The 23,215-nt window shown below is 55.1% G+C and overlaps 1 protein-coding gene and 1 non-coding gene across 9 annotated transcripts in view; both read right to left on the minus strand.

Moving 5' to 3' along the window:
• The window catches only part of PDGFRB (platelet derived growth factor receptor beta), a 37,592-nt gene extending 19,599 nt beyond the window's left edge, over positions 1-17,993 (minus strand). For 2 of the 8 annotated variants that reach the window (XM_005209589.5, XM_010807466.4), the window contains exons 1-4: positions 17,597-17,993; positions 12,453-12,591; positions 1,795-1,840; positions 371-694 (exon numbers count right to left, since the gene is read on the minus strand). In XM_005209589.5, the coding sequence (XP_005209646.1) occupies positions 371-694; positions 1,795-1,840; positions 12,453-12,458 (376 nt within the window). In that variant the 5' untranslated portion in view covers positions 12,459-12,591; positions 17,597-17,993. 8 annotated transcript variants of the gene reach the window in all.
• On the minus strand, positions 9,805-9,884 carry MIR1777B (microRNA mir-1777b). The gene has a single exon (NR_031216.1). It is a non-coding gene; the product is annotated as a microRNA mir-1777b (primary transcript).
• Positions 17,994-23,215: the final 5,222 nt, after the last annotated feature.

The following is a 23,215-nucleotide window of genomic DNA, read 5'->3' on the forward strand; positions in this document are numbered from 1 at the left end:
GCATTTGATATGGACAGCATCAGCCTGAGAAAGAAGATAAGTCACAAGCTGAAGGACAGCTGGTACCTGGAGCTTGGAAAATGGGAAGATGGGATGTGGAGGCCAAGGGGGTGCATATTGGAACCAGCAGAGAATGCAGCATCCTTGGGAACCAGGAATGGGGTGGGCTGGCAGACAGCAGACGAATATCTAGACCCAGGGGTGGGAGTGGACATACTCCTGGACTGAGCCAGGCTGGATTCCCTGATTCATCTGCATTTCTGAGATGGCTATGTTTCACCATCTCAGTAAAGCGCTCTCTGAGCTTCCCCCAGATGCCTGCAGCTGAGAAGGGCAGGAGAGGAGAAGTGCACTGGCCAGGGATCCTCACCTGGTACAAAGATGTAGAGCCGTTTTCGCTCACTGGCCTCCAGCCCATGGGAGCGTTTGTAGCCACAGAAGTATTCTCCTGTGTCTAGTCCAGTGACGTTGACCAGTGTCAGCACGCTGGAGAATGTGCCATCCTGGGTCTCGGTCATTTCCTGGGGGGGTTTCTGGGACATCCGTTCCCACACCACTGGAGCTGGGCCCGAGCAGGTCAGGACAAAGGTGCTGGAGAGGTTGAGGACAAGTTCTGGCCCCGGGGGTATGATGGCCAGGCCCCAGGAGGCCTGTGGTCCCAGCAGAAACAGCAGGGGCAGCAATAGCACCCGGCCTTTGGGAGAGGAGGCATCAGACGTCAGGGCACAAGAGCAATAGCACCTCTTTCCATAGCTGACCCTGAGGAACACACCTCCCTAATCCACAGAAAACAGAGACTGGAACCCATGGCTCTGAGACCTGTTTGCCCAGGGTCTAGTCCCCAGGGACTCCTGGCCTCCTGCTCTCGGTGCCTAGAGACCCCCAGCCTTGCAGTCCTTCTGCAGTGCGGCATTCAGGCTGCAGGCATGTTCTCTCAAAGACATCAGGAAATCCTTGGGAAGCAATTCCCAGGCCCCCAGTTCCTGCATTACTTCCCAGGTCACTTTCTGAGCCTCTTCTCTGCAGCTGCCCCAGTTGCCCAGGTTGTACCCAAAGCCCAGAGATGGCCCTGCTTGGGGAGGTGTTGGCCAACATAGTCCAGAGTGGGGCAGATCAGGTCAGGAAAGAGACTGAGGCCCCTGGAGGCTGAAGGGTGCTGGGGATGTCGAGTGATTGGTTTTCCCTCTGCTTGCTGATGCCCTGGGGAAGGATGCTGTAGGCCTTGTGCCCAGCCTCAGCAGCTGAAAACCCTGGAGGTGAAAATAAGCACCCATTTAGATGGATGGGTGCTCAGCCAGTGGGTCAGTCATCCTTGGGTGAACCTTTGGCTGGCCACTGATTGCCTAGTCAGCATTGATTGCTTGAAAAAGCCCACCCAGACTTGGGAGCTCACAGCCAATGAGGGGTCCATGAATAGGAGGGGAGTCCCTCACCAGAACCAGACAGGCCAGACTGATACCAGTAAGTGCTGATAAGAGATGGGAGACCAGAGTGACTGTTAGGGAAGAGGGTGGGGACAGTTGGTGAGGGGACATGGAGTATGGAGGGCCAAACCAAGAATTTGAGCTGATGGCTCTGGACAGGCAGAGGTCCACTGAAGTTTCTGAGCTGAGGGGTGGACAGTGGAAGGAGGCCTCCACTGAGACCCACTAGAAAGGCAGGGAACTGAAGCTCAAGAGCAGAGCAGCGCCCCTGGGCTCCCAGGTCCTGGTGCTAGCATAAGCCACCCTGCCAGCTTCAGGGTCCTACCTAGAGGTTCCCCAGGGCCCCCTATCCCTGCCCAAGCCTACCTACCTTTGAGGACAACAGCTTGCATGGCGCTCGGAAGCCACATGGTATCCTGCAAAGGTAAACAGGAGTCAGGGCTCAGAGTAGCCAGAGGCAGTGCCACAGCCCATCTTTGCCCTGGGTCCTGTAGAGTAAGCCCCAGCTTGAGCCACCCAGCCCCTGGATCCATTAGGCTAAAGTCAAAGACTACCCATACTCCACACCAAGAGGGCACTCATGCCCAAGGGGCTCCTTCCCCTGAATTGGGCCAAGTCTCGGGGTGCCTGGACCTTGCTTTGACTCTGCCTCTACTTCTTTGATGGTCTTGACTGAACCCCCCGCTTCTCCTTGGGTACGTATGGTGGGGGTGGGGTCTTGGCCTGGATGGTGTTCAGGGGCCCACCGGCTCTAACAGCCTGTCCTCCGGGTGACAGTTCCAATACCAGGCTCTTATCTGCCAGGACAAATCTTTAGGAAAGTGTGATGAAAGGCCTGAGGGAGAGGGAGGGGGTGAGCCAGAACCCAGAGAACTCCCACAGTTCCACAAGCACAACAGGAAATGGAGGCGGCTATGGGAAGGGAAGCGGGGGAGTGGGGCTGTGGGATGTGGGGGGCACCCCCCACGCCTGGCCCCCTAAACTCAGCCCCAGGCTGCACAGGGAGGCCCAGGGGGAGGGGCCAGGGGCTGGACTCAGAGGAGGCCTCACCACACAGCACAGCATCCTTGCAAACTACTGAATCCAAGCCCCTCACCCCCACCTTCCGTATCCAGATGGGGAGAATGAGGCTTTAAGAGGGGAAGAAGTTTGCCCAGGGTTACATGGCAGAGCTTGTTCTGGAGGGAGACAAAGTGACCGGAACGATAGGGGTAGAAAGACAAAGACTCAGAGATACAGACAGGAATCACCCAGTGATGGAGGCAGAAAGAGAAGCAGGGACACAGAGGGAGACAGATCGGACTATATGGGTCTTCACCCTCTCCCTGCCCTTGGCAGCCCCATCCGAGGATCCAAAATAACCAGCAATACCCAGGTTTGCAAAGTTCTGACCGCAGTATCAACAGGAAGGAGGCCAGAAGTGGGTGGGGGTCTTAGGGCAAGAAATGTGGGAGAGACCAGGTGATAAGGAGACAAGAAAGCCTGGTGCCTTCCCTGAGTGGCTGCCCAGCCTGGCCTGGCTCCTAAGCCCATGCCAGATTGCTCCACTCCACCCTCATCTCATCCCTTTTAGTTTGCAATCCAGGGCTAGGATGTGAGTCTAAGCTCCAGCAGGGCTACATCCTGCACCATCACATTTCAGTGGCCTCTGTCTCCAGCTCCCAAAACACAGGACGATGGCAAGTGGCTCACTTGCAGGGCTGTGTTTACACATTCAGCATGAGACACAGGCAAGGGCCTGGACTGGGGACCACTGGTCTCAGCTGTCTGCTCAGCACCCTAAGAACTCCCTGAATAAATCTGCTCTCCTCTTCAGACCAGCCTTCCTGAGAGCCCCCTCCCCTCTGCCAAATGCCTTAGACTCAAAGCCCAGCCATGCTGAGGCCGCATCCCCAGCGCCCCCCGCCCACCCCTCCTGCCGCAGCCCTCCAGCTGGTTGCCAGACCTCTTCCGGCAGGACGAAGCAGCGCCACAGTGGAGCCAGCAGCCCCCACAGAGGCCTATCTGCCCCTTAGTGGGTGCCTCTCTGGATCCCCCCTTCCTGCTAGAGATCTCAGCCAAAGAAAATCATTAGCAGTGGAGGCTGGGGGAAGGGGTCATTTCAGCCTCCTTGCCCATCCCCTCCCCACCTCTCTGGCTGGCCACACTGTTTATTATTCTAAAGGAGGAATTTGGTCGGCTGGCCTGGAGATGGGAGGTCATGACAACTAGGACTGGCCTGGCTCTGGAAGGCTGTGTACTAGGCCCCTGGGTGAGCAGCCCTCGACCCTGGCTCCTCTCTGCTAGACTTGGGGCTCAGGGGGATTAGAGTCCCTGAGGCTCTGAGCTGGGAGGGGCCTTCTTGAACAGGCAGCAGAGACCTACAGACAGACTGTCATGGCCCAGTCACATCAAAAAGGCAGAATCAGGCTGCAGAGAGAGGATGGGATAGGCAAAGGAGCTCAGGGAAAGTGGAGACACCTTAGGGAGAGTATAGATAACCAGGGATCTTGAACTGGCTTCTCCCTCCATGAAATGAGCATTTCACATGGGACTTCAGACCTACCGTGAGACTGAGCCTCCAGCCCTCTCTGGGAGTCAGTTTCCCCTTCCATACAGGGAAAGGTTTGGATGGATCATCTCAGAGAGCCAGCCTTGCTCTAACACTGCCAGAGAGAAGGTTCTAGTCACTATTATTCTTGCCGGGGTGGCCTGGGGACATGGGGTTGTTGATGAGAGGAAAGGCAACATTCCTGAGGCTGGAGCAAAATGAGCATCCATAACCCATTTTCATTCCATGGATTCACTTCCCTAACCATTTGGTCCCAGATTTGCTGTGTGTACTTTGACAAATTCTTTCCCTCTCTGGGCTTCTGTTTTTCAGGTGACTTCCAGACAAATAAACAGGTAATATGGCCCTCTGGAGGTGACAGTGGAAGTGTGGCATGGGCAACAAGCTGGTGGATTGGGAAGAACCAGAATGGGGACTGGGACCCAACCTCCTGGGCCATCTTGGATGACTCCTTGACACCTCCAGTTGTCTACCCAATGCCTACAGACTTCTGTGCTTCCCAGAGGTTGTATATTTGCAGCCAACCCCAGAAAGGCCCAGGTGGCTAAAATAGGGGAAGAGGGCTTGCCTGTGACCACTTCTCTTCTTCAGGGGCAAGACTGCTTTCCAGGGAGGAGCCACCTGGGACAAAGTGGATGTCATAGGGAGGAGGAATCCCCTTCCTACCACACTCTCCTGCCTCAGAAGGCCCTTGGAGCACAGAGAGGGAGGGGACCCTCAGAGATCTCCCCTTTGTTTGTGAGGCGAGTGCTGTGTGGGACGTTCTCATGAGTCTTCCTATTTTGGCTCGGTTGGGGGTACAGAGATCCACAGATGGGATAATTGCCCAGCTCCTCACAGTGAGTCAGAGGTACCCCCTCAGTCCAGGGTATGACCTCAAGTCCAGAGGAACAAGTGTGCTTGAGGATTCCTCCTCAGAGCCTCAGCCCTGCTCATACAAGCCTCCACTCCTTTCCCACCGCCTTAATCTAAATAAATCCAGTCCATCTTGGCCACATCCGCTAGCAGCAGCTTCCCTCCCTCGGGGTCCCAAGGCTCCCACGACACAGGCAGGCTGGGGAGGGGGGCCTGCACTGCTGCCAGTGGGGGAGGCTCACACACGGAGAGCACGTGCACACAGCACAGGCTCCTGCCTACGCGCTCGCTCACACACTGCTCTGAAATACAGGGCAGCGGGCCCTGTGTGTGCCCAGCCCGCACGCCGGCATCAGACATGCGCAAGCCCACACGTGCATGCATGCAGCTCCACCGCGCCTGCAGCACCACCTCGGGGCTCTCCCACATGCCCATGTGAGGTGCACACATGCAGGTTAAATCACACGTGTACTTAGCACAAGCAAAGCTATGCACATACAACACACATAGAGCATGTGCCCATGGGACCCCAAAGTCACCTGAACACACATGCACACGTGGGCACAGACAAGACACAAAGTCAGCGTGTGCTGTGCACTTACTGTGCCAGGTACTATCCTGAGCACTTGACATAGACTGACTCACTTGCTCCTCAGACAACACTATGAGGTAGATAGATACAAGGATCACCCTGTTTTAGATGGGGAAACTGAGGCAGGGAGTGCTTATTTACTTGCCTAAGAGCACAGAGCAGAGACTGAGCCGAGGTAGATGACTCTGCCACCACTACTGTGTTTACTGGGCTTGGCTGTTCCAACGTCAGTGGGGACTGGTGGAAACAGACAGGACAGAGATTTAGCCAGCCCAGAATGACAGGACGTGGTGACTGGATGTAGAGGGGCTGGAGAAAGAGGTGTCCTAAATGAGCCCCACTCCTATTTCTGGCTTGGAGTACTTAGGGGGCAGGACTGTGTCTGTGCTGGAGGCACAATATCTTTTTCTGAGATGAGAATGAGGCAGAACAGAAGGAGTGGGAGCTGGCCCTGAGCTGGTTTTAGGATTTGGAGGGGATGTGGGTACCTGAGGGGGCAGGGGGACACTCAGTCTGGAGGCAAGGATCAGGCTGGGCAGAAATAGCAGTGAGGTGGGGATGGGAGGAAGCCCTGCTTCACAGAGGAGGGGTGCTTGAGGCCTGCAGTCTCGGGCCAGGGATGCTCTGAATAAACAAGATGCCAGAGGGAGGGGGAGGCCTGGCCTTGGGGTCACGGGGTTAGAGTCTTGGAATGTCAGAGCTCTGAGGCCCTCAGGGACCATCTATCTGATCCAACCCTCTTCCTGTGCACCACTGTGCAGACGGGAAAACTGAGGCTTGGAGAAGGACAGGGACCAGTGTCAGGGTTTTGACCTAGCAGGCCGGGTTCAGGGGGCTAGTGGGGTGCTGTAGTTCATCTGCCTGGGCAGCCCCTGCCTCCAGCCCTGGTTTTGATGTGAGGCTGGTGGTTCAAGGCCCAGGGTTTGAACAACAGTTGCTGTCCACTCCCTCCCGACAGGATACTGCCCCCGCCCACCACACACAGACCTTTATATCACTTTCCCGGCCTTGTCCCAGTCAGACAGGGATTAGAAACAGACTCAGAGGAGGCGACTTGCTAAGTTGCTGTCAGAAGTGGGATGCAGACTCCAGTCTCCTGCCTGGTGTTCTGGTCCTCCCTCCTGCACACCACGGACACTTCACAGCCCCAGACACAAACTTCAGGGGCAGATCCCCGGCTGAGAGGAGGGCATATGGGTCCTAGCCCAGCTCTGTCACCTGCTTGTACAGTCCTGCGCCTCTCTGAGCCTCAGTTTCCCCATCTGTACATGGGGTGGGCAGGGCTGTCCTGAGAACACTGCTGGGGCTGACACGGGTGACTCTCAGGACCCTGCTCTGGAAGTAGCCGTGCTGAGTTGAAATGCTGGGATGGGGGTAGGGTGCTGGGGAGCGGCCCTGGCCAGGATGTCATGACTCAGCTCAAAGAAGGCAGCCAGCTCCAGGCCTGGGAGTGTGTGGGGGCAAGAGGGATCTGGAGCCAAAGCCTGAGTCCTCCCGCCAGCAGCTGGGGGAGTATGAGAGTGATGGCAGAGGGTGTGGCTCTGTGGGCTCACTCCAAGTGGGCTGAGCTGTAGGTGCCATCTTGAAGCATGGGTAGGGAACCCCATCCTGGGAGCCAGGAAGGAGAGCAGGGTCCGTTGGGTTGGGAGATAGTTATGGGCAGGGGTTAGAAAGCTAGAACTCAGCTGAGGTTGTGGAGCTTTCACCTGAGGTTGAGGGCATGTCGATCCAATGCCCCTTCTGCTGCTGAAGGTCAGCATTCCACCCTACACACTGAACCTCCCCACAAACCTCAGGATCATGTGGAGACCAGAGAGGGGGAGCAACCTGACCTGAGTCACACAGTGATGCCAATCACCCAGGCCCAGTTCCCTGCCTTGCTGCTTCTAGACCCAGGGGACCTTTCTGTTTTCCAGGTATCTACGAGGTCCTCCAAGCAAAGCAGCAGAAATCAGCTAAGTTGGGGCCTGGAATGGGGTCCAGCTGTTCTGGAAGTCCGTGTGGGATGAAAGGACAGTGCCAGTTCCATGGAACATCACTCTGATGGCCCTACCCCACCCCCTCCAGCACAAGCTCGGTGACCTCTGGCTACCCCATGGTACCACATCGCCTCTAGTCTGAGCCTTCCTGCCTGTTCTCATCCCCTGACCAGAGCAACCTTCCTGAAATCCCCACCCAACCATGTCCTTCCCTGGTGCCTCCACGGCTCTCCATCCACCCTACATAAAAGCTGGCTTCTTAGCCCAGCCTGTAAGAACCTTCATTCCCTGCCCTGCTGACAGACAGCTCATCACCACGGAGGGGGCAGGATGCTGTCCTTCCAGCTCCCTAGGGGCCCAAGTGAGGCCCCCATGCTCTTGTCACTCACTCTGTTCTTCTCTCCCCAGGAGGCCTCCCCAGGGACACAATGGAAAGAAATGACCTCTTTTCTGGAAGTTCAAAGTAAAACGAAACATCTGTCTGGATTGGAGCCAGGCTGATAAAACATGGACTGATCCCTCCCAGTCCGAGCCCTCTCTCCTGCCACACACCCCTCACCCGCCGCAGAGTAGCAGCAGGCGCTTGGAGGTAGGGGGAGCAGCCCTAGTTACTTGGAACAGTTCGTGGGAAAGCGCTCAGTGTGTGCCTCGCGGCCACTGGGGGCCCAGGGGAGGGGGTCTGGGTCCCCACACAGGCTGGGAACCGGCCTGAGAAGGAGGTCAGAGAGGGAGGGAGGCCCGCCACATACCCTTGTCCACCCGCCCGCCAAGCAAACGCTTCCTGCCTCCTCCGGCGCCTCACTGGCCTCCCTGCTCGTCCCCACGGCCACCCCCTGGGCCATTGTGGCCTGGCTCTGCCCAGGCCCAGTGGATCCCTGGATTAGAGTCCTCTGGATCCCAGCTGGGCCTCAATGCCCCCTTCAAAAAGGAACAAAGACTTAGAAGACCTTGAAAATAAGAAGAATAGCCAACTCTGATTTAGTTCTTATCACCCAATGCCTGGGCCAAGCCCTTAATGTGAATGGTCTCAGAACAATCCATGACATCGGTGTTGCTTCTGCATTTTATAGATAAGGAGAACAAGGCACAGAGAGGGCAAATCGTTTGCCCAAGGACACAGAGTTCGCCAGTGGTGGAGCCCCTTTTCTATCCCGGGTGGACTGATCCCAGAGCACACAGGCTCAACAGCCATGTGACAGCCTTTCTAAGACAGGAGGCAAAGATGTCAAGCTTGTGCCTGACACACAGTATGAGCTCAATAAAGGAGTCAACAGGCTTGTTTGTTCACCCTCTATTTTCCAACCTCTCCCCTCTTCAGCCAGGTGAAACTGAAGTTGGCAGAACAAAGAGGCAGACAGTCACATCATCTTTCACAGAACTCTATATTCTTAGGTGTGAGATGGGTTGTAAGTCCTCCTACTTCACCTCTCCCCCAGCCTCTCTGCAATTGTCAAGCCTCCCAACTGCACACCTCCCACAATAGGGATCTCGCCACCTCACCATGGCCCATTCTATTCTTGAACAGCTCAGGTTCCTCAGGGGTCAGGCTGTTTGGAAACTTCTATTACATGTGCTCCGTCTGTCTCTTTATACCCTCTGCCCATTAGTCCTGCTTCCATTTGCCACCATCAATGACTCGCTGTCCCCACAAGCAGGGCATCTTTTTTCCCGTTCATTTTTCTGATGCTCCACAATGTGGAAACAAAAGCCCTTACTAATTCAGAGCCAAGCACTCTGCTAAATGACATGACCTGGGAATTTGGTTTCATCCTCACAACAATCCTGTGAGGAGGGTACAATCATTATTTCTATTCATAGAGGAAGAAATTAAGTCTCAGAGAGGTGTGGCAACTTGCTCAAGGTCACACAACAAATTAATAAAAGCCAATGATAAGCTGGGATTCAAACTCAGGCCCATCTGACTGATCCCAAACATGTATTCTTAACCACTATGTTGGACTGCCTAGCTTCTGCCCAGAAACAGGTCTGTTCCCAGAGAAGCACTACCACATGGGTTCACCCTAACGGGCTCAAGCCCTCAGGTATTCGAGGTCCTCAGAGGTCAGAGTCCTGAGCAGGGGATCTACCCCAGCTCACCCAGGAATTTGGAAGTTAAGCAAGGCAGGATCTCAGAACCTTTCTGGGACATCACTGCAGAGCCTGAGGGTCAGCATCTACACTGAGGAGAGGAGTCCTTGCTGAGGACAGCAGGGCTCTGGTCTACCACAAGCCCTGTCCCAAAGGCTGCAGACAGAGCATCCCGGCAGTCAGGCTAGGTGCAATGCTATGCTGCATTCATGCTCCAGGCCTACCCCTGCTGGGGCCCCAGCACCCCCTTTCCACTGTTCAGAGGGCCCAGGGGCCCCTGCAGCTGCAGAGTTCTAGGCCTCCACCATCCTTCGGCTGTCCTCCCTGCAACCCCGCCCCCCACCGCCCCCCAGAGCCTCATCTCCGGCCGGTGCCATGGCAACAGAGAGAGCCAGGCCCTGGCAGCCAAAGGAGCCCCCGAGAGGGGTCCCAGGCTCAGACTGGGGAGGGGGGTGCGGCAGGCGCAGACAAGCAAACCTTCTGTTCCCCTGGCTGCTGCCAGCCCGGGATCAGCCCCGGGCTGGGGTGGGGGCCGAACACAGAATGGGTTCTCAGAGCCAAGTGGGCAGGGGGCAGGCGGGCCTCGGCCGTGTGGACTGACCCACCAGCACGCGGCCTTCCCCCAGCAGCCCAGAGTCCACACATCGGGTGGGGCAGCTAGCTAACAAGAATCTGCCATTAATTGATGCCAATTACAGAGCATTGAGATTCCCCTCATAGCCCTCCTGCGCGCCAGAGCCAGAGGGGAGAAAACTCCCACGTTTTAGTCCCCTTATTTTCTCCACATCTGTTCTCTGACCCCTTCCTCCAGGAGCTCACCCTGAGTCTCCCACTCGCTGTTACTCAGCCTCCCTGTGCCTCGGGTCTCCTCTCTCTAAGTCCGGGCTCGTCATTGAGTTGTCGAGGCCTTCGAATGAGTTAATACAAGTAAAATGCACAGAGCAGGGCCTGGCGCACAGCCCTCGGCCAAGTCAGTGGCCACGTGACTCTTCTTCATTCACTCACGGGAGAATAAGTCACTCACTCATTCACTCACTTGGCCTTGAGACCCGGCTAGGCTAGGCTTGTCAGCAAAGGGGTCCGTGTGGGAAACGGGGTGGTGAGAAAGCCAAGAAGAGTTGCTGCTATTGTTACTGTCGCTGCTGTTGTTACTGGCGGTGTCAGCAGGCTCAGCTTGGGCAGGGGTGGGGGCCCCTCCTCCAGAACCAGAACCCAAGGCTAACAGTCCACTGTCTGCCAACCTGCTCTTTGTCTTAGTCCCTTAGTTCAACTTCTCACAAATGAGAAAGCCCACCTAACAACCTGGGGGATATCTTTAAGTTCCTCATATAGGATTAGGCTTCCTGCTGCTGCTGCTGCTGCTGCTAAGTTGCTTCAGTCATGTCCGACTCTGTGCGACCCCAGAGATGGCAGCCCACCAGGCTCCCCCATCCCTGGGATTCTCCAGGCTTACAGTAGGTGCCCAATATGGGTTTTCCAGATGGCGCTAGTGGTAAAGGACCTGCCTGCCAATGCAGGAGACATAAGAGATGCGGGTTCGATCCCTGGGTCGGGAAGATCCCCTGGAGGAGGGCATGGCAACCCATTCTGGCATTCTTGCCTGGAGAATCCCATGGACAGAGGAGCCTGGCGGGCTATGGTCCATAGGGTCACAAAGAGTCGGACACGACTGAAGTGACTTAGCACGCATACCGGTGCTCAATAGATGCTTACTCAGCATGAGAGCTCAAATGGCTGTGGAAGGTCAGCTCTCTGATCCTCAGGATAGCAGGCAATGGTGACCCTTTCCATCTAGGGAGGTGATGGTTCAGAGTGATGAGGGGGCTGAACAGACATATGGGACTCTGATGCCAGGGGACAGTGCCTGATGCCTCCCAGGGAAATGAAAGTACCCAGAGGGGCTCGGGCAGGCCAGGAGCAGCAATCCCAGCCACTTAATCCACTGCCTCATAACCATGCGACTTCTCTGAGTTTAACTTCCCTGAGTCCCATTTTCCTGGAAAACAGCAAAAGAGACACCCTTTTCCATTGCCATGAGAGGTAGAGATGATGCTGAAAGGCTCCTGACGTATGACAGGCGCTCAGTCAGTGGTAACTGTTATGATTATAGGATGGTTTGAGGGGGAGGAGTGGCTGTGAGTTGGGCTCCCTGGGGGATGACGCCAGGGAAGGCTATTCCACAGAAGCTCTGTATGAGCAGTTAAGGAAGTGGGAGACTGTGAGGCATCGGGTGATGGCAAACAAAGGACTGTGAGGCTGGAAACGGGCTTTTCAGCAAAGAGGCAGGTGATGGGCAGAGAAGGAGGGCAGGGGTCACTTTGGGAAAACACTGGGGTGCTGAGTAAGGACTTGGGCTCTGCCCTGGAGGCACTGGGGAGCCAACTTGTCAGGGTATTGGCAGTGAGGGTGGGGGGCTGGATGCTGCCTAGGATGACAACAGGGCAACTCTAAGCACTTATGGGGAGGGCCTCCACAGGGTGGGCGACAGGAGTAGCCTGGCAGTTTGTGGGAGGGTATGGATTAGATGGGGACAGTAGAGGCAGCAAGACCAGCTTTCAGGATGAAGCCGTCTCAAACCCAGCCTGAATTCCCTGGCAGGACCAACTACATAGTTTGCTGTGCTGAGGGCAAAATGCAAGTGTCGGGACCCTTGTTAAAAAATACTATTAAGCATTTCAAGGCAAGGCCCTTCTAAGCATGAAATCCTCTGTGCCTGCACATGTTGAATGCTTATGAAGTCATCCCTGCTCCCTGGACTAAAGGGGAGGCCATCTATTCGTCCATCCAGCCATCGACCAACCTGTTTATCCATCTCTCCGTGTACTTATCACTTTTACTATCCATTCAACAGAAAGGCCCCAGCCTGATAAGAACATAATAAGATAAGATTATTATGATAAGAACAGAAATATAGGTAAGAGTGGAATAGCCCACAGTCCATTGAGTCACCCCTGAGCCCTTACCTTCATTCCCAAAACCCTGGGCTAGGAGAAGCCGGGCCTTCAGTGACAGGTTTGTAAATCTGAGCCCTGCCCTCTGGGGCTGATGCTGGAACCTCCTCCCACTATCCACCACTTAGGCTCAGCTTCAGGAGTAGAGAAGCTAAAAAAGGAGGAAAAGGAGGGTGTCACAGCCCTTATGGCTCCACTTCCAAGACAGAAGGTAACCAGGACAGCAGTAAGATGTGACACAGCCACACAAAGCCTGACAGGAGCTCTCAGGGGCTAAGGGTGGAGCTGGATGTAACCTTTGAGGTCACTGAACTGTCCCCTTGCCCCCTTGTTTTACATAAAAGGAAATTATGGCTGGGATGGAGAAGTGATATAATCAAAGGCTCCATGGTCCACAAGACTACCCAGAGGGGCTCCCATCCCTCATTGGGGTGGCGTTGCTCCATTCTAGCCCAAACTCTGCCCTGTGACCTCAATCTAGTGAGAGCTGGAGCCTGAGCCCTGAGCCCTGAGCCACAGAGATGGGTGGAGAAGATCCAACATGTGCGCTGGAGCAGAGGAAAGTCCAGGCCAGCAGGCTGGATCCTGGGCTCAGTGCTACGGCTGAGGCACATCCCTCCTCTTCTCTGGACCTCAGTGTCCCCTGCATACAATAAGGAAGTTGAGCAGAGTGATCCCCATAGTCCTTTTCATCTCTGACCTTCAGGAACTGTCTGACCCCCTGGCCCTGCTGCCCCCACCTCCCAAGTGACGACCCTTTCCATCACAGGGCAGAGAAGCTGGTACCTCTGGCAGATGAAAGGCTTTGCGCACTTGAGACATTAAAGAGCTCTGATCTGAAGCGAGGAAAAGAGAGGGTGCTAATACAGCTAAAATGATACGCTTTGATTTTCAACCTCCTGTACTAGGCTGGGGTTAGGAAGAGGGGTCCTGGGGCCATGGCCTGGGGGTTCAGGAAGCTCTTTGGCCTGAGGGTTCTGGGCCTGAAGTCTTGGGAGGGGCTTAGGTTTGGCTTCTACACTGGGAGCAACAGTATGTGAATCCCACACCCCTCCCATTAGAGGTGGGTCTCTGCATCCATTCCCTTGCCTGTGGACCCCACCATTTGTCCATCTACCATGGGCCAAAGCCTTGCTTTGAAATCAGAGCATATGAAGTTCAAAAATCAGCAAAGGGTCACAGCATCCACACACACCCCTTCACAGGCAGTCCTGACCCTCCCTCCTCAGTATCCAAGAAAAATAGGCCTGTGGCTGCTGGGGAAACACACACTCAGAGCTCCCCCAAGAAACAGAGTGCATTTCCAGGCTGCTCTGATTGTCAGAAAGTTCTTCCTCTTGATCATAGGGCACCATTTTCCATTAGTGGTCATCGATCCTGACTGCTCTCTGTAACGTGCAGAAAAGGGGTAAGAAAAAACCCTTTCATTGTGAAGTTAAATATGCATGATCCCTGAGTACACAACAGGGCTTGTGTGGCTGCCAATCTGGACTGGCGCGGCTTGGAATCCTGGAATTGTTTTACAGCTGGAAGGAACTCAGAGATCATCTCGTTCAAAAATCCTTATTTTACTGATGGGAAAACTGAGGCCCAGAGAGGGACTGACTCACCCACAGTCATACAGGATGGGTTCCAGGGTCTGATGACCACCTCTAGAGCTCTGAGGGGCCCCCACAGCTGAAGCCCAGTCCCCACCCAGTCTCTCAGTCATGGACTCTGGAGTCAAGAACATCAGGTTTATGTCCCGACTCCATCATATCCTAGCTGTGGGACTTAGAGCAACTGACTTAACCTCTTAACCTCTCTGGGCATTTCTTTTTCTATAAATTGGAGAGTTTATGTCCCCTCCTTGAGGTAGTCTGCGATGATTAAATTAGTTCCGCAAATATTTATTAAGCAGTCACTGAAGGCCAGGCCTGTTCTAAGTGCTGAGGAATATAGCCATGACCTTGATGGCAATGGATGTAAAAAGCACAATGAAAGTGCTCAGAGAAGGCTGCTCCCAGTTCTGTCCTCTCTCACACATGGCTTCCCAGTGGAGGTGCTTCAAGCTCTGATGCTGGGAAGATATGGCCAATGGGCAGGTTGCGGGGGAGATGTGGAAAATAGGGGGGAAGATCTCCCCCTTCCAAGGGTCCACTGTCTGTGGGTTCTGAACCATCTGCCAGAAATAGGGCATGGGGGTATTTCAGGAGTGCCTGAGGCCCTCTCATTCCTTTCTCCCTCCTCACCATTCAGTAGCCCAATCTGAGCAAAAGGCCCAGAATTCCCTCCTTCGGCCCGAAAGGCAGCTGGTCTCGGAGCCAGACTGTGCCTGGAGGATGGAAGTGAGCCTTCAGCACAGCCATGATGCCCAGGTTCCTTCCCTTCCATGGCTACAGCCCTTCACGATGTACAGACCAATGTCACAACCATGTCATCCTGTACAGGAGGTGGGGAGAGCAGAGGCGCTCTCTTTGCTCTCTTAGGCGTTAGGTCCAGCTGCACGAGATGCAGGAACCATGCTAAGTGCCTTATCTATATTATTACCTTGTCGACTCTGTGTCCCACCCTACTGCTCACAAAGGAGGGGCCTATTGCCCGGAGAGGCAGAGCATTGGCCCAGGGTCACACAGTTAGCTAGAGCCAAGGGGGCGTCATCAGATGCCGGAAACTGGTGTTGTTTACCCACCATGCCCACTGCCTTCCAGATGCAGACGAAGCAAGAAAGAGGACGTGGGGGCCTGAGGTTGGCCACACAGGATTTGAGAGGAGCCAGGACAAGCGCTGGGTTTTCTGACTCTGAATCCACGGTGCTTTCCGCTGCCCCACATCTGTGGGCAATTAGAAGTCTCAGCTCTTCTTCCCACAGAGGAGGGAGGGCTGCCTGATCACCACTGAAGGGAGAGGGCTCACCAGATGGTCTCCCTCCTCACTCAGGACCAAGCCGGGGCTGGGTGGACCCAGGAGCTAAACTTTCTGCTGGAGAAGGTGCTGGACTCAGGAGCAGGCTCTGAGGGAAGATGGAAACTCTCTCCTCTGACCAGAGCCTCCCTGGGAGCAAGGAGGTTAAGTCTTTGGTTTCAGGCAGACCTCAGCCTACATACCAACTCTACCAACTGTGTGACCCTGGGAAAGTCACTTAGCTTCTCTGAGCTTTGTTTTCCTTGTCTTCAAGGGGTAATCATAATACTGATTCTAAAGACCTGCGATGGGGATTATAAGGCTCGAGAGGTTCCAGCACAGAGTCAGCACTCCAGGATGGTGACCAACATAGTCTGCATGTTCCCAAGTGCTGTGGATTCAAGGCTCTGCTGCTTGGAGGCAAGGGAAGATGGCCTGACTTCAGAAGACCTCACTAGAGGCATCTGTGTACTTTGGGATCACAGAGACAGGAACACTCCCCCCTTGACATAGAAAAATGTCGGGAGGACCATGTAAGGTTCTGGAAAGGCACCCAGAGGGTGATAAGGAAGAGAGGAAGGAAGATAAGAGGCCTGGGTTCTGGGCTCACCCTTGGGAACACAAGGTCTTCAGTAGGTCCCTCCTCCCCTTCAGAACCACATTTGCTCAGTCCCACTGTCTTCCCAGGGGAACTGGGGTCAGAACACAGGATGGGGAAGCCTGGGACCCAAACAATCTCTGATATGTAAACAGAACACAAACAGAGGGTCAAGCAACAAGGCTCCAGGATGATGGGCATGGCAAGCTCTTGGAAGACCGGAGGAACCAAGGAAGGTTGCCTGGAGGAGGTAGAGGAGGGAGGGTCCTTAAAGGAAAAGGCAAGGTAGTGAGGAAGGGCATGCCTACCGGCAGGAGCATGAAAATTCCTCTGGGAAGCCTGGGATCTGACTGGCAGGAACACAAAGCCGAAGTCTGGTGTGATGGGGCAGGGAGCCTACTATCTCCTGAGCTCTGCCACCTACCAGCTGTGTGGCTGTCCTGAGCCTCTGTTTCCTCACCCATAAATTTGGTATAAAATCAGTCCCTTCCGTTGGATTTGAACGCACATGAAATCAAGCATAGAAAACACCCCTAATGGTCCTGCTGCTGCTGCTGCATCACTTTAGTCATGTCCGACTCTGTGTGACCCCATAGACGGCAGCCCACCAGGCTCCCCCGTCCCTGGGATTCTCCAGGCAAGAACACTGGAGTGGGTTGCCATTTCCTTCCCCAGTGCATGAAAAGTGAAAAGTGAAAGTGAAGTCGCTCAGTCATGTCCGACCCTCAGCAACCCCATGGACTGCAGCCTTCCAGGCTCCTCCGTCCATGGGATTTTCCAGGCAAGAGTACTGGAGTGGGGTGTCATTGCCTTCTCTGCCGAATGGTCCTAGCATCATGCAATGTGTCTATGAGTGGCAGCTGCTGTTAGGAGTTTAGGCTTTCCATAGGTACCTTCTACTGGGGAGACTCACGGAAGGAATGGTGATCAGATGCATGTTTTAGGATGGCACGGAGAAAGAGGAAGATGAGAAGGCCTGAGAAGCTGCCTGTGACCAGAGGAAAGGGCCCAATAGCCAACCCCCCTTCTTCACAGAGGGGCCCCCAGATCGGACGGCTGAATCCCAGACCCCCAGCCCAGCCTGCGTGAGGACGGGCCTGCCTCTGCCCCCTCGCCTTCGCACTTTCCCAACCGCTGGGGGTTTGGAAGGACATCTTAGGAATCCGGAAAATTTGCAAATCCATTTAAATCCCGAGAGGTTGCCTGGCGGCCGACTGGCCTAGAGCCAGACAGATTCTTAGGGACAAGGCTTGGGCCCAGGGACAGAGGCTGTGCGTCTGAGGTCCCCAGTTCCCTGCTAGGTTCCCTTTCTATGTATCCGGCAGGATACATGGATATATCTCCGGATCCATCTCCCAAATCCCCTTTCATACTCCTTCCAGCTCTCCTCGCGGCCCCCTACAGGCAGCGCTTTGCTTTGGAAGGCCCCCCTCCCCGCTCACTGCCAGAAACCCCTGGGATTTGTTTGATGAGGGCAAGGGGCACCCACCCCAGAAGCAGCCTGAGCAGGAGAGAGCTGGTTCCTCCAGCCCAGATGTCGCCCACAATCTTGGAGCCTCCTCCCATCTGGTTTTGTTAAAAATATTTTCCATTTTTTGACCTACCCAAGAAGGCGCAGTCTGGGACAAGGGGACAGGACAAGAGGCTGGGGTTCCCTCCTCTTCCCAGCGCTTACCTTGCTGCTGATGCCTTCTGAGGTGTGGGCAAAGTCCTGGGCTCTGGGCTGTCACCCCCTCCAGGAAGACCTCCTCACTGCCTACTCTCCCCTGGCATCACAAGGATTCTGCTGGACCTGAAGTGGGGCAGTGGCAGAGCGGGAGGACAGTGAGGAGCGTTGTAGGCTCGCAGAGCCTCAGGAGAATGGAGGGAGTGAAGGGCTACGGGGTGAGGAGTGGCCTCACTCCCAAAGCATCCTTGTGGAGGAGAAGGGCTGCCAGGAGGGGCCGCCCTGGGTCTGGCTGCCCGGGTCGCTCAGCGCAGGCTGCTGCCTGGTGGCGCTGGTCAGAGGGGCCCGGCTCTCTCCTCCCAGTCCCTCCTTCCCTCTGGCTCCAGACAGGGCGGGCAGGGACTGCGGGCCGCTGGCGGCCCCAGGAGCTCACCCCACTGTGGGCTTCCCTGCCCCCACCCCCCTGCTTTGGGGGAAAGGCTGCAGAACAGCCTCTGATTGGCCCAGCTGGGGGAAGGGGGGCTGGGGGCGGGGAGGACAGACGCGTGTGTCTGTTTTCAATTTTAGTTTCCCCCTCCCTCTTTCTTTTCCCCCAAGTTTCTTGTTTTTCTTCCTCGTTTCCCTCTGCTTGCTCCCTCCCGTAGCCTGCTCACTCAGGATGTGAGGGGATGTTTAGAAATTCCACAGCCCACGCCAGCCAGCCGCTGAGTCACTTTTATTAAAGAGTGGCCTGGCCCACTAGCCTGATGCCTGTCTCGGGTGGTAGCCTCCTCTGGCTGTTGCACCCGGGGGTGGGTCCCCTCTCTGGGCCTCAGCTTTCCCATCTGCAGAGGGAGCTCTGATAACCCATCTGGTGACTCAGTCGACACTCATTCATTAAACACGCTTGCTGAGCACCTACCATGTGCCAGACACTGTGCCAGGTGTTGGGGTTGCAGAGGTAAGTTACAGTCTCCGACCTCAGGGTACCCAGCTAGTGGGAGATACAGTGCCCGAAGAGGGGGGCACTCCCTGAGGCTTGAGGGAATCAGGAAGGGCTTCTGAAAAAAGGTGACTTAGAAGAGAGAAAAAGCCCTTCTGAGGTTATCAATCACTTCTCATAAGAAGAAATCAAGGTCCAGGGGTGAATTAGCACAGAAAGGGAAAGAGACATGCTCAAGGTCACCCAGCAAACTTCAGATTTCCAGACATCTTCCCCTATCATCTCAAAATCCCCAGAGGACCAGGAAAGAATTATTTCCTTATTGTGTGGACAAGGAACTGAAGCCCAGAGGAGTCAGATGGGCTTCCCAAGCTCACACAGCTACAGCAGAGCTAGGGCAGGGTCAGGTCTGTACATACCAGAACAGATTCAGGTGCTCTGACCCCAACGAAGACCCGCACCACAGTGCTGACTGGCCCTCCTGTCCTACCCTCTTCCTTGTTATCCCTTCCCCAACTCTTATTTCTCTTCCAGTACTGTTGTGTTCCATTTCCAACCTCTCACCAAGGTCTGCCAAGCCTTCTCTGGGAGCCCCTGGACTTCTCACCCTCTCCTTTTTTTTCTTCCTGCCTGCATCCCATATCATGCAGAAATTTCCCGACCAGGGATTGAACCCACGTGCTCTGCAGTGGAAGCATGGAGTCTTAACCATTGGACCTCCAGGGAAGTCCCATCCTTTCATTTCTTCAACCCTCATTTCCTCCGATCAGAAAAAGTCTCTAATCAACAGATTCCTGACCAAAGGCATCATTTTTAATGAGAGTTGGGTTGTGTCACCCTACCCCTACCACTGTAATACATGGGGAAACTGAGTCCCAGAGAGGGAAAGAGAGGTGTCCCAGGTGGAGCCCTACCTGACTCTGCCCAGAGCTCCTTCCATCCTGCCCTCTATCTACAACCTTTTCCTCTAGCACCTCACCCCAGGTGTCTGTTCATAAAGGAAGGAGGTTGGGATTTCACACCAACCACAGTCACCAATCTTGTGCTCATTTCTTGGTCTTGGCCCACTGGGGACTGCCCAGGAGAACATTTGGGTTAGACCACACAGAGGGAGAAGGGTTTTTCAGACTAGGTCCACATGATGGGGTGGGAGCTATGAGAGTCTCCCAAGGGAGGGGGCTTAGTCCAGCTCAGTGGCAAGGGAGTCATAGGGAAAGTCCGGGGACTCCAAAGACCACAGGGTCAGGCCTTCCTGTCCAAAGATTTCATCAGTCTTTACAACTCCCCTCCTAGCATCTGCCTTGGCCATTCACCTCTGAAGCCTTAGTTCAGCTGCTAGGACCAGGTCAGTAGGGCTGGTGGGGGAGAACAAGGAAGCATTTCAAATCCCAATACCCAAAACAGATAGTCTGGGAGTCCTGAGACCCAGCTATGCACTTCTTGTGTGGCCTTGGATAGGTACTTCGTCTTCTCTGAGCCTCAGTTTCCCCATCTGTTCATAGCAAGGATGGGCTCACTGTGCTGGAGGGCACTTGGGATGCTCTGTCTACAAGTTTCTTAGATCTGGACTCTAGCTAGGGAGAGGAGGCGGGTGGGCCCCAGGGCAAGGGGACAGCTGGGGGCCAGAGATGCAGCACAGAGGGGAGGGGGCGGCTGCTGGTGGCTCCCCTGGGAAGCTGGCGGCCGCCGGTTTCCGGCCAGCCCGGCCATCCGGCTGGCCCATCTGGAATCACTTAGCCCCTACCACCATTAACCCTTGGCAGGCACCAGGGCTGTTACGCCTCCTCACAGCTGAGATGGGGTTGGGGGGTGCAGAATCACACGGAACACACAGGGCACTCCCCGAGGGCTGGACAGTTGAGGAAGAAGGGTCATGATTGACAGGGCAGGTTTCAGAGATGGACAGAGCTTGGTTCAAATCCCAGCTTTAGCAGTTCGAAGCTACAGGATCTTGGGGAAGTCATTTAAACTCCTGAGCCTCAGTTTCCTCCTCTGAAAAACAGAGATAATTCAAGGGATGACTCAAAAGACTGTTGTCATTTATATTGTACCCCAAGGGCTTAGTACACTGTCTGAATTGTTCTTGAAATAGTGTTTTCCCTCATTCCAGCTGCAGCCCACCACTGTGTATCCCTCGGCTGAGCGCTCCACTTCCTGGGCCTCAGTTTCCCCTGTGTACTCTGAAGGGGTGAGCAGTGGCCAGAGCAGTCCCATCACCCTGGGGTGGTCAGCATGGCCCCCAGCCCCACTGTGGACAGGAGGAGCCACAAGCAGTCTCCCACGTGTCCAGATGCTATGGTCCGTCCTCTGACCATCCTGTCTTGGGAGAGGCTAGGGTGAGGGTGAGTGGGCAGAGCCTGAGGTGTGGGGAGCCCTGCCTGAGGTAGAGGGTGCAGAGGCAAAGGTGCAAGGCAGGCCTTGGGGTTCAGTACATCCCCTTCCCACTGCACAGTGTCCTGCTCGAGGATTAAGAACCAAGGCTCTGATGCATGTAGTTCCAATCCAACTCTGCCACTTCCTAGCTGTGTGACTGTGGACAAATTACATGAACTGAGCTCAAAGAGCCTCAGTGTTTTGAGCTGTAACGTGGGGTTGTTGAGAGGCCTGAGTAAGTGATGCACCAAAGGCATTTTATTCAAGGACTAGGGCAGAGTGAGAAAGCTCTCACAAAAGATGCCTGATTCTCCGGTGTCACCGGGAGCTGCTGTCCCAGAAGTCCACCACCAGGGTTGGAGGGAAGCCTGTGCAACCGCCAATTTGACACCCAGGATGTCTGAGGCCCAGGGATGGAGCGTGACTGTGATATGAGTCCAGGACAGGCACCCAGGTTCCGTCTAGACTCTCAGGACCGTGTTCTTCTCTAAAGGAGGGAATCAGGATGAACTGACCGCCCCCTCCTCAGCCCCCACCCACGCTCTTTAGAGCCGGAAGCCGAAGCTCTCCGTAGGGTGAAGGAGTGAGGGGCAGAAAGGGCGCCTGAGTGGGAGAATTCCCAGTAGGCCAGTTCAGCACTCACTCAGGCAGCGCCAGCAGCCCCCACATCTGGCTCTCCCACACTCCCAGCACTGCCCCTCCTCCCGCTCCCCAGGCCTGGGGTCGGGACGCAGCACGCATGTGCCACACACTGGCACAGTCATCTTGGATGCCAGGGCCTGAAGAGCCCTAAGAGTGCTTCCATCAGACACAGAAACTGAGGCCCAGAGGGTGGAGGCGACTTGCCTGAGGTCAGCAGAGACCAAAGGGGCTGGGAAGGCAGGACTCCTGACTCCCAGTGCGTTATCTTTCCATCCTGCACACCCTGAGCAGGTAGCTCCTTGTACCTAAAAGCGAGGGAACCAAAAGAGGCACACAGAGGACACGGCCCCTCCCCCTCCTGGACACTCAGCATAGTGGCTATCTGGTGGGGCAGAGGGGCCAGTGGGGACTTCGGGCCACATTCCCACCCTAGATTCCTAGAACTGCTCTTGCTGGGCCAGGCTGTCACCACCAAGGCTCGACAGGGTTCCCAGAGATAAGGGCTCCAAGACCTTGCCATCTCAGCCTCTCCCCAGCCTCCAGCTGACCTTGGTCTTAGGGCCCCTGGGAACAAGGGTGTGTCCTTCTGGTACACAGATGGCTCACAGATCATCAGACCAACAGGGCCCACAGAGGCCACATACCTCCCTCTCACTGGATCTACTGAGGCCCAGAGAAGGCCAGAACCCTCTTAAGGGCACACAGCAGGTCTGGAGTGGGACCTCTGCCTCTCAGGCTGTTTCTCGCATGCGATGCAAGTTAGTGGAACACCTACTCTGAGCCCTACCTTCATAGAGCTCATAAACAAACACGAAGGAAACCATAAATTAATAATATAAAAATTATGACAAGGACTTCCCTGGCAGCCCAGTTGTTAAGACTCCGTGCTTCCACTGCAGGGGGCACAGGTTTGATCCCTGATCAAGGAACTAATGTCAAGGATCTCACATGCCACACCAATAGAAAAAAAAAAGTGACGAAAGAAACAGAGAATAACAGGGTGGATATAGGAGTTCTTGTTTAGGTAGGCTGAGACTTCTCTGCGGAAGACATATTTCAACTGACATCTGAGGTTAAAGGGCTACATATAATGCAGAGGCAGGAACAGTGTTCTACACAGAAGAAACAGCATGTGCAAAAGCTTGGAGGCCAGAAAGAGCCTGGTGTGTATGAACAGGAAGAAAAGAGTGGTTGAGGCACAGAGAGGGGACATAGTGGGGTGTAAGGTTGGAGAGGTAGTAAAGTATGGCCTTTGTCCTGAGGGTCAGCAGGGGCCAGGGCAGGATTTTAAATAGATCAATGGGATTATGGTGGTACCTTAAGGAGGATGGGCTAACAGGGGCAAGAGGTGAGGCGAGGCAGGGGACTAGCGGGGAGGCTATGGTCGTCAACTACAGGCTGACTGTCCCCACCCTGACTCTGTCCAGCCCAGAGGCTGGAGGATGTTCCAACTGGGAGTGAGGCTTATGGGTGTGTGCTTGCTTTAGGTACAAGTCCGTGCTTGACCTCCGACTCACAGGGTGACCTTCCTTTCCCGGCCTCTGTATCTCCTCTGAACAACAGATCAACACAGTGCTCCTTCGGATGAGCACATTCCGCCCCTGGACCTCTGGCTCGAGTGTCCCCCTGCTCCCTAAGTAGCTGTGTGCTGGAGACTGCCTCCCTCCCCTACGCCTCTCGTTTCTGCGCTG

This window comes from Bos taurus, chromosome 7 (genome assembly GCF_002263795.3).
Source record: "Bos taurus isolate L1 Dominette 01449 registration number 42190680 breed Hereford chromosome 7, ARS-UCD2.0, whole genome shotgun sequence".
NCBI classification, from domain to species: Eukaryota; Metazoa; Chordata; class Mammalia; order Artiodactyla; family Bovidae; genus Bos; species Bos taurus.